The 12,154-nt window shown below is 42.6% G+C and overlaps 1 protein-coding gene across 1 annotated transcript; it reads left to right on the plus strand.

Moving 5' to 3' along the window:
• Nucleotides 1-7,729: 7,729 nt before the first annotated feature.
• On the plus strand, nucleotides 7,730-12,154 carry T265_05801 (hypothetical protein; the record flags this gene model as incomplete). The annotated part of the gene is made up of 1 exon (XM_009170895.1): nucleotides 7,730-12,154. One exon carries the CDS (start codon nucleotides 7,730-7,732, stop codon nucleotides 12,152-12,154), a length of 4,425 nt encoding a protein of 1,474 aa, XP_009169159.1.

Genomic DNA, 12,154 nt, shown 5'->3' on the forward strand with positions numbered 1-12,154 from the left:
CATTCAAAAGGCCAAGCAAGTGCTAAACGATACCACGGTCTAAAAACTAATCGATCATGATCCAACTTCAAATATCATCATTCGCATCAACAAGACGCTCAAGAAACTACAGGCAACACACGTGATAATCAGACAAGAACGATGGAAAATGAAGGCCGATGATACCAACATTGCACAATTCTACGGACTACCAAAGGTGCACAAACAAGGAACTCCACTTAGACTGACCGTTTCACTTCCGGGAACCCTAGCTTACAAATTAGCAAAAAACTCATGGGGGAGATAGAAACATTTAATTTCTGGATCGGAATACACAATAAAAAATGCAGGTCAATTCCCACGCAAAGTACGGAACTTCAGTATAGAAGACGATGAAGTCATGCTTTCATTCGAGTTCGCATCACTGTTCACTTCAATCAAACGCAACCTCGCACGGGAAACCATAGCAGAACTGCTTCGTAATACCAAACACGACAGAAGCCATGAAACCTGGACCTATATGCAAACTGTTGGACTTTGGCATGGATACATACTTTACCTTCGAAGGACAAACATATCAACAGTTGAAGGGATCTCCAATGGGATCCCAAATATCAGGACTTATTGCTGAGGCGGTAATGCAAAGGCTAGAACGTGCGGTACTGCCGTTCATCAATCCAAATCTGTGGATCCGCTAAGTGGACGTCACCTTTGTCATCATGAAACGAGATTCAGTACACGAGGCACATGAACTGCTCAACATCACTTTTGAAGATATCAAGTTTACAATCGAACTAGAAAGAAACAATCGACTACCATCCTTAGACGTTCCAGTGAACAGAAAGATGGATGGGACTCTGGAAACCTGCGTATACCGGAAGGAGATTCATACAGATCAAATACTGAACTACAACAGCAATCATCCAGTAAACCACAAGAAGAGCTGCGTCCATACCTTGTTCAAGAGGGCGGAGACACACTGCAGCACCACAGAACTGCGGAAGAAGGAAGAAGACTATCTATTCAGGATATTCCAGAATAATGGATATCCAAGGATTTTTATCAAGAGAAGCTTGAAGAAGAAGACANAAACTAATCGATCATGATCCAACTTCAAACATAATCAATCGAATCAACACGACGCTGAATAAACTGGAAGCAACACACGAGAACACCAGACAGGAACGATGGAAAATGAAAGCCGATGATACCAACATTGCACAATTCTACGGACTACCAAAGGTGCACAAACAAGGAACTCCACTTAGACTGACCGTTTCACTTCCGGGAACCCTAGCTTACAAATTAGCAAAAAACTCATGGGGGAGATAGAAACATTTAATTTCTGGATCGGAATACACAATAAAAAATGCAGGTCAATTCCCACGCAAAGTACGGAACTTCAGTATAGAAGACGATGAAGTCATGCTTTCATTCGAGTTCGCATCACTGTTCACTTCAATCAAACGCAACCTCGCACGGGAAACCATAGCAGAACTGCTTCGTAATACCAAACACGACAGAAGCCATGAAACCTGGACCTATATGCAAACTGTTGGACTTTGGCATGGATACATACTTTACCTTCGAAGGACAAACATATCAACAGTTGAAGGGATCTCCAATGGGATCCCAAATATCAGGACTTATTGCTGAGGCGGTAATGCAAAGGCTAGAACGTGCGGTACTGCCGTTCATCAATCCAAATCTGTGGATCCGCTAAGTGGACGTCACCTTTGTCATCATGAAACGAGATTCAGTCCCCGACGCACATGAACTACTCAACACAACGTTTGAAGATATCAAGTTTACAATCGAACTGGAAAGAAACAATCGGCGTCGAACTCGAAATAAACAATCGGCTACCATTCTTAGACGTTTTAGTGAACAGGAAGGTGGATGGGACTCTGGAAATCTGCGTATACCGTAAAGACACTCACACGGATCAAATACTGAACTAAAACAGCAATCATCCACTGAACTACAATAAAGGGCTGCGTCCAAACCTTGTTCAAGAGGGTGGAGACACACTGCAGCACCACAGAACTACGGAAGGATAAAAACCTTCTATTCAGAGTGTTCCAAAACAATCGATATTCAAGGAGTTTTATCAAGAGAAGCTTGAAGAAGAAGACATCTCAACAACAGCCACAGCAAGAACAAGCCACCAGACGGGTAGTCCTACCATACATCAAGAATATATCAGAACTCGCAACCAGATTATTGGCTCAAAAATGATTCTTCGTGGCCCACAAACCGAATGCTACTCGAAGGAAATTAATCTCTAGACCGAAGGACAACCCGGACGAAACCAAGCTGAACAATATGATATACCAAATCAACTGCAACAACTGCAACAAATTCTACGTTGGACAAACGGGGAGGAAATTATGTACACGGATAAAGGAACACAACGCGGCTGTCAGGAGGGATTACCCCCTGTCCCTGATATCTATACACGAGGATCAAGAAGGCCACAAATTCAATCTGCAAAATGCGAAAATTTTGACATACGGAGACACGTGACACGGAAGAGAATTTCTGGAAGCAGATTCGATCAACCGGCGCATCGAACTTGATCCAATTTACGCACCTCTACGTGCAAAAGACCAACATCTCAACCGGAACACTCAAGAAGGGGAAACAAGGAACTCCTCGGAGTCGAATCAACAGAGATCACAAGCCGGAACTCGGAAGGACAAAGGTCACTCCAACATCGACCAGACTACGACGGCGAGGGATGCCTGAGCTCAAAGGTCACGTGGGCATCGGCGAATGAGGACACGGGATGACAGAACAACAAATTGAACCGCCCGACCGAGCAACTAATCGCGGTCAAAGGTCATCCCCGGCTACCAACACATATATTAACACACACAAAACACTATCCAACGCACAACCACTAACCCAACGCTACGCACAAATTCGCTCCCCAGTAACGCATACATGACATCACCTCGATTGGTGATGAAACGCTTGCAATCAAATTACCCAGCTCAGCGAACAAACGAACGACCAAATATATGAATGTCTAAATTCTAAATGGCAGCTGTCGAGTGAACGTCTGCGACACGTCAGGCTATACGAAGAATGCGGCACCTACTTTCAACCGGTAGACATGGCCACACTTCACAGGGACGTTCCGTGGCCCATCCGTATGTAATAAGAGTTTCATAAACGGGCCCAAAAAAGAAATGTCCCATTTCTACTGGCACAAACTGAGTACTCGTTGCCACCACAGGGCAGTTTGAGCCCTAGTGCATCTGACTATGTGCGCACTGTGAAGACTAGGGAAGATGGTAACGTGCATCTATATGGAGTCTGGAACTGAATACAAATTCTTCAGGATCCACAAGGGTGCTAAATATGATGTCTGTATCTCTATGAATCATGGCAGGTTCGTATATGTAGTCAAAGATTTGCAACATTTCCCTCGTACACACATGAAGCTGTTTGGGCCGTTTAACTGCAGATTTCATCGCACCTCGAGAAAAAAGTTGAAGAACCGTATTTTCTGCTAATAACTGAGGCTACAAGCGCGGTTGGTTCAGACTAGTTTTATTCGTGAAAATAACCGCAGTTCCATGAACCCTAAGGTAATGGACACAAAACACATTGTGACTGCCTTTACGTCTGTGGTCGTTTGATGGTCTTACCACGGTGGGGGGGACAATCTTAATAGGTCCCTGGTTGTGTCACCGTGGATCAAGTTTCAACACAGCAAATTACAGATAAGTGTGAAGAAGCGCAAATGCGATTGCCTCAGGTAACCCGTAAAAGGAACAGGCGGATTCATTTCCAAACATGAAATCATGACAATTTAACTGCCTTCGTGGTTAGTTGTTTCTTTCGTCACTATTGTGTTAAATCAACCCAATCAACTTGATCCGGATGTGTGACGATTGGTCTTATTTCTAAAATAATCCATGTTTGTTGGATTGACTGCAATCTCTCTGATCCGTTTGGTTTGCACCATGGTTTATTTTGAGACCATCAAAATAAATAGCATTGATGAGCAACAATGGTACAAGTTAAGTGGTGTGTATGAAGATGAGCGCCCCTGTCACATTGCTCCTAGTGTTGGGAGGCATTCAAAAGACCATGAAACACCAAGCTTCTACTATCAAAACTTATGGCAGTCTTACACAAACGGTGAGCTGGATTGGTGTCGTTTATAAGCCAGCCACCCGTCACAAGTCACCTGTACAATTGAAATTGGATTTTACACAGTCATAATTTTGTTGAAGTAGTGCCATCTCAGATGCACAACCGATTCATACGATGCGTGCACTCCGAATCTGAGAAGTCATTACTTGGAGTATATGGAAACGCGCGTGGGAACGACGAGACAAGATTTTGAATGACGCTAATTCCTCACTCATTTGCAAACTAATTTGGTTCTTTCAACCCAGCTGTGGATTTTCAGCAACCTTAAGAAAAAGACATTACAAAGACGCTAATTCCTGTCTATGTGAGGGTTCACCACATTTGTGATGATGCACCCGTAGCTGAGCGCTTTAGACTTCAACTAATAGCAAGGGGATTGTGGTGTTGAGTCTTCTTGGATATTTTAAAAATGCACTCTGTTGATGAGTCCAAATAGCAAGTAGGAGGCTTTACAATAAATCTAGTTATTTTTACACAGACTGGCTTCACTTACAAGACGAAATCTATATTGGATGTGATAACCTTGCAGCTCTCTCATCAAAGGAAAATTCATACAGCCAACACGCCTGAAAACGTCCATGGATGTGAGTGCCGGCCACTTGAGGTGAATTGTCTATTTCGTCAGCTGCTCTACGATACCGGGAAATCTGGTCTTAAATCAACTTTTCCTAATGGACATGCTCCGTTTGAAGCAAACCGTATGATCAGCGCTCTGCTCTTCGCCGAGTAGCCGAACCAGAATAACCACACCCAGATAAGATAACGAAAGATACAACTACAGTGATTTATGAACAAAATCTACGGCTCTCGCAGACTCCAGCGAGAATAAAAACGCTCACTGATCTCCAATTCTAGAAAGCCGAGCCAAATTATGGACAAACCAGGATAGTTGTTTGCAGAAAATTTGAACCACCCAAAAATATCTTGCAAATTAAGAACGCGGAATGAGGTCAAACATATTCAACAAAATGTCGCAGTATTCCGCACTTATCAAATAAACACTAAACGAACTTGAAAACATGTCTCGAATGAATAAGAGCCCAGTTTAACTCAGTGACATAGGTTGAAAACTCACTCTAATAGGAAAACTGAAATCGCCTCAAATTGAGACCGAAAAAGTTCACTAGTTCTTGTACACATGTTTCAGAGCGTAAGGCTGTGATGCTGCCTCCATAGGCATATACAAGCACGAAGTAGGAAATTTGAAACTTAGCCCAGACCGGTTCATCGTGACTGACGAAACATGAGCCTCACAACTCGCACATGTCCTACTTGGTTCGGAACACAGACTGACTAAACAATAATATGGAGGCCGTTATGATTGTTATAAGTGCATTTGATTGCACCCAATAAGTTCACGGTTGACGTCAGTTAGGAAGGCTGTTACTTCAACGAAAATGAGCTGGTTAGTCTAAATCCTCAGTAGTTGGATGTCTGGTCACTATTTGTGCGATTCACCTAGTTTGGCGAGCACTACCAGAGGGACAGCTAATAAAGAATCGCAAAAATCCAGTTAATCACTGTGTTTGCTTTTCAGTATCAGACTGGCTTTGGTATCTGCGTGAATATAACGTGAAGTGATATTTAGGTAATCAGGTTTTATCTCTCAGGCATATACCATTTGAGCCGTAAATATGACACACCTTTGAATTGGCCAAAGGCTGGTATGTCTCTGTGGTTTAAACCCATTGGAGAATGATATTTAGCGAAATGGACGGAGATTGTTTGAGCCCTCAGGTAAATGTCAAGACTATGTAAAAGTATTAGTATTGCGGACACCTTGACTGAGGTTCGACTAAGTGTAGAACACTATAGCTATCTGAGCGGCGTCTGTGATTGGCCACACCGAAGTGACACACCAATTTGGCTTAGCAAGCGTAAATTTCAGAGGGGCCTGAATTTGCGGGCAGTACTCCCGTAGGACCTACAAAATACACTCCATGGGTGTTGGGGCTTTTCCTTCCCATGACATAGCACACTAATAAAGGTCCCTGTTTTGTTTATCCGTTGACTCATTTTTCGTCGAGTTTTTTCGGTATCGGCCACAATTGCGAATGGTACAAGGCGAATCGTTTGTCTTTGCATAATCACTTTTTCATAAGAAATCTCGTTTTGATTTTTAATATGTACATTATTATTTTATTACTATCATATTATTATTTTATTATTATGTATATGCAGGTGTAGATATACGTCCGTCAAAAGCTCCACTATCCGGAAAGTTAGAAGGTTGAACTTTTGAAGGACAAACATGTAAGCAAACAGTAGTTTGATGGATGTTATCTTTATGGTGTGATTTTTCCCATACCCTAACGATTTGTTCGCTCATGAGTATTTCTAATTTTATAGACACATTAGTAGTAATGAGGTGACCAGAATTAATATTCCAAGGGTTCCTTGTGGTGTTAGGCCAATATATAAAACAGGAGGTGCGATGAGATCTGGTTGAAAACCAGGGAGATTAAACTAATGTGACCAAAACTTCTGTTCAGAAATAATTCACATCTCTAATTGTTGAGCATGCGTTGCAACCCACAAAAACAGTCTGCTGTCGACTAGCAACACGCGTATTGCTCTGGCGAACGAAAGATTACATAAGAGAAGAGATAAAAATGAACGAAAAGTGATTTATAACCATAAAGTCCTAACAATGCGGCAAATTTATTTTTACGCTTGTACAGACAGTAAAAATTCTAACGTTGCTTTAGGAAGCCCTTTTTTTGGAAATTCCGATTCATAACATAATAGAATACTTGTAAGTGCGCGGGTCTGGAACTATATACTGAGTGAAATTTTCGTAAATATTTTTTTCTGGTTAAACTGAGATATTCAAAATCCGTTGCATTAGGCAAACTGAAGCAAAAAATAGTTTGTCCCCTCCGCAGATCTAACTGACTGATTTTATCAGCGACGTTAATTTGGCACGCAGTTGTGGGTACAGCTCGTGTCGTGTCATGTTCAGATAGTTCCCTACTTTAGGTGCAATTCAAAACCGTTTATCTTCACGTGTGTTTATAGTTCGAACACAGTGGTCTGGAAGATTAATCTTAGCTAGGTCATAAGCTAGCCAGCAAAAGCAGATATTTTTGAAATCAGCCAAATTTATTTTAAGTTCTTAATTTTGGAGATCCCACTTTGACAAAGTCTCCAGTTACATGAATTTTCATTGCCTGACTGCGGAACCGAATGGATGAACGGTAATTGCCAGATTTTTTTAAAAAAAACTTGGTTGACTTCCCGGACATAGCTGTGTTCGTCTGGGACAGTGAAAGTAGGGCGAGAGGAAATCTCCATTGTTGGTAAAAAGGAAAAAAACGGTTAAACATGTGTTTATTATCAGTTTGATAGATAATATCGTTGCAATGTCTTTGGAATAGGAATAATGACCTTCATTCGGCTCTACAAACTTATGTGTTCCCTCGTCCAACGTACCATTACTGATAATAATTATGCTTCCGAAACCGGTAATTTGTTTTCCCCTATTTTTCTACAGGAAAAGGAGCAGCTTCAGTGTCTACTTCCCAACCATTTTGCAGTATATTTAGCAGGCGAAACGCATCAGTTGTAACACTTAGTTCTAAAGATGTCTGGAGAACACCTCAAAATTTCTACTGGAAATCATTTTGAACACCCGAATTTCGTGGCTAGAATTAAAGCGACCAAACATAAAGACCAAACAATGATCCCCGATGAAGGGTATTTAAAGCGTACAAACGACAGAGGGGTGGTGCAAGAACCATCACAAGAATGGTCTTCAACCTCTGTGGAATTGCCGCGCGATCTAAAAGGGTATACTGCAGACGGGCACGAGGAAGATCCCATCGCTCAACGTCTGCCCGAACATGAACACCAGTGCGATCTACTTGATACAGGCACTCGGGCGCCAAAGAGATATCCCACGACCAGTGAGCCGTGTCACATATTATCTGCTCAAAATGAGGGATACGATTTAATGGACATCCAAATGGTTCCGGATTTACTTGATCCAAAGTTATCAACAGAGACCAGCAGTAGGGATGTCTCTGGAAAACTAAATGGAAACGAGACGAATCCCACAAAGGAAAAAAGAAAAAATGTGAAGACCCCGGCTGAACTGGGTATTGATCATGTAGAAAGACCATTCAGTTCTTTTGATGGAACCAAGAATACGAAAATCGTTAACAGACGAGGTGGAAGAAATGTTGGTCTTCCAAAAGAACACCAGGGCCAATTAACGAAGATGGATGATTTGAGTAATCTACCTGGTAAAAAATTTGAGGTAGAGCATTTTGATGAGTGTAAGTCGATATCAGAAGATTATGGTGGCCAAACATCCACAAAACCACAGATGTTCTTTCCGAAATGTGACGCTAACTTAGAACTTAAAGACAATAAAATTTTTCCTGTTGCAGCCTGTGAGCTGAGTAATTATTTGCTGGCGTATCACACTTGGCTGGCTGAAGACGTTATTGGACTGTTTCAAGGTTCTTCCCAGCTTGTTTGCCATCCTGCATCTGAATATAAAGATAACGTCGAAAAAAGAGTGGCTCTGATCGGAAAAAGTTCAGCATTAGGGGTGAAAAGTGTAGTAAACGCTAGTGAACTCAATACTTATTCCATGGAAAACTTCAAAATTGATCATTCAGAAGACTGCACTTTGTTAGCAGATAGTGAAGTAACATTGGTACCAGGTGAGAGTGGATTAAGGACTCTATCGGTGGATACCAGAGTAGATTCGGTTGAAATCGAAGTCCCCGGTACAAGGGACGCGTTTAATGACCTTTCCATGGACCTGCAGAAAATTGATGCGCAATATGCTGCTCCGTTTGTCCCAAATAAGCGTGATCCAAAAATTTCGAAACAACTCCCGGATGAACAAGTTACCGACGTAAGAGAAAGGCTGACTTCAGTTGTGTCGGTGGAAAGACAGGACCTGAAGTTGGTGTATGAGTGTGCCCAATGTTCACCCGCAGAAGCACCGCTAAAATCTTTTTGTGATTCACGCCTGATGATAATCAAAGATCTGCCGTATGAGAACAAACCACAACCAAATGCAGCTCCAGTCACTAAGAGGCATAAGAGCCAAACCTCTGTAAGCAAACTTGGTGATCACCTTTTGACGGAGTGCGATAACGAGCAATTTCTCCATAGAGCAGAACACGAAAGGATCGCAGGAAAAGAGGTTTGGCCTGATGATTATGCGATGCCGGAAACCAAGGCATCAGGGGCTGCGAACGACTTGTACAACGGTGTGTTAGCCAAGTTTGAAGTGTGCTACTTTGATGACATTGATCTTCTGACACCACTAGGTCTTGAAGTGTACGTAGGAGAAAGTGATTGCGAGGCAACCTTGGCCACAAATGGCTCCACAAATCAAAGGATACCAGAGGCTGAAGGAATCTTCAGTGGTGCCTTGCTTAAGCAGAATGGAATGGAGGGTCAAGATGACTCTTTTTTTGTTACCCCCGAGGAACTTCCATGTGGCGCATCTGATGAAAAGGCAATAACCTGTGAGGACGCTATGTGTAGACAGGGTTGCAGGAAGCGTACGTCGGTAGGTATGCAAGACATACTTTACCCTGGTAGTCGCCCGCTAATGAGGGCCATTTCAGATGAATTCAATAATTTCACCGTACTATTAGAAGCTGATTTGCACCTGCCTACTGAACCCACCGAATCTGAGGAAATTTTGTCCTACGGAGATTTCTCCCCCAAAAATAGCTTCGGATTATGCCATATTTTGTCGGATCAAAATGAATGGGACTATTCTGATGAAGTCACCTTTGTTGCAGATTTATCTGATCCAGTTCTTCCTCCAAACCCTGTGAAATACGATGTCATCAATGAGCATGATTTGGGAATAAATGAACCTAATATCAAAGGCCCGGCAGGAGAAAGTGTGCTTTATGATCGGTTATTGACAGACTTCGATTTAATTCAGCCCAATAACTACACATCGGCCCTGGGTAGTCACTTGAATTGGCATACGGAAGACCAGTATACAAAATATTATGCGCACGAAAATAAGCCCACGGGCGATGTCCCTTACACTGAGAACCCTATTCAGACAAATGCCCTGAATTTAGTAGACCGATGTATTGAGAACGGTCTCAGCACCATTGAGGAAGAGGTATCGTTGGTTTGCAAAGATTTTCTGGAATCCATACAAACACATTCAGGCTTTGTTTCTCCACCCATTAATTCAGATGGAGATGAACCGACCACTCTGTATGAGGCAACTTTTCTGCCTGGAATAAAAGCATCTGAAATCCCTGATCCACCAAGTCAGCACGTTGGAATTCCTGTGCACAAGGACTACGCGCTTGTTAATCACCCTACTTTTACATTGCCCTTCACCAATTCGGTCGAAGATAACGTTGTGAAAAAAGCGATGAACTTTGAGAGCTCCCAACTACATGATGACGAAGAAGTCACTCTAGTTTCAATTTCTCATTGTGAGGACTATTCACTGAACCGTGGGGATAAGGAAATCTATTCACCTTCTGAAATGCCAGGTTTAGCCATTAAGAAAAGAGAGATACTCGTATCCCCTCAGCAGCATGCTTCTGAATTCGCTTTTGTTCGGACATCCCGGTCCGATGACGCATTGATGACAAGTGGATATGAACCAAGAATCGATCAATCAAGTAATCGAAAGATTAAATCACGCCCCAATTCCCCAGCTTCATCAGCCGATCCGCATTCTATCTTGGATCCTCCTATTATAGAGCCCGAACATTCCTGTCAACTTATGAATTGTCTACTGAATACTTCCATTTCAAATACTAAACTAATAAACAGTTTTGACAACCGTTCATATCCGGCGGCCTTTCCAGTGGAGACGGACAATCTGAACAACCTGGCTTTCATTCCTGTTTCAGCAGCAGAGATCGCCGCTCGCATCAATAATTTAGTGGAGGGTTTTACCACAGAAGACTCGAAATTGGTCAGTAGAGGTTCCGGAATTATGTGCGCTTTTAATAGCAACTTACGGTGTTCCACTCTAACGAGTGTCCCCAGCACTGATAGTGTCAACGTAAGAAGGCAAATCGAACCAGCTAGGCGAGTTCAGCATAAGGCCCCAGAACTTGCCGCAATGTTGTTAGACCAGGGCATAGCGGTTTTCGATGGGGACGCTCAATATATACCGCAAATACAAAAACCCGTCGTATACTGCACCATAAATTGCGGCTACACATTCACGATACAGCTTGAAGAACCACAACTGAAGTCTCTACGAACTCACTTCCCTCATGTAAATCTCAAGGATGAGAGAAGCTCCAAATCAGTGAATCAGAAATTGGAGAAAACTCAATGGGCCACCAATACAAAGACAAAATGTTCGAGTCCAAAAAGATCCCAAGAGTACAAATGTTGCCTGGGAACATTGACCCCAGCAGAGTTAAAAGTGGTTCGAATCAGACAAAGAAAGTCAGCAGAGCAAGAAGATATAAAGTACTTGCAAAATACCGGAACACCATTGGTTGAAAAGCTGGCCAAATATCACACCACTCGGGAGTTGCCGCTAGAATCCATACATTCACCAGACAGTAGATTTGATGATCTTTCTGCTAGATTATCTTCCACCAGCGAAAGTCACCGGATTTCAAAGACAGGGAGTCACGGTAACCCCGTTCCGCGAAAACGGTTAACCGTCTTAAGTGAAATATCAACCAACGTCTTCATTAAAGGCCCTATTGGATACAGGTCTTTTCCAAGAGCCTTCAAACGCATGAGCAAATTAGATATTCTCTCATCTTCAAATTCTCCGTCACGGTCGAACACGCCCCAAATTTTACACATCTATACGCCAGACTCATTCTTTACCGGTGGCACCAGCTCGGAACCAGAGGAACATCATGGGATTATTGGAAATGGTGCCATTTTGGAACACATGAATACCTCACATTTTGTCCGACATGAAACACCACGCAAACCTTTGCCAAAACCAGTTAAAAATCCCCTATCCTGCAAAGTCCATGCCAACGACAGGGATAGTGACAGAATTACGATGAGATCTGGAAGCTGA

Source organism: Opisthorchis viverrini (genome assembly GCF_000715545.1).
Source record: "Opisthorchis viverrini unplaced genomic scaffold opera_v5_114, whole genome shotgun sequence".
Lineage (NCBI taxonomy): Eukaryota > Metazoa > Platyhelminthes > Trematoda > Opisthorchiida > Opisthorchiidae > Opisthorchis > Opisthorchis viverrini.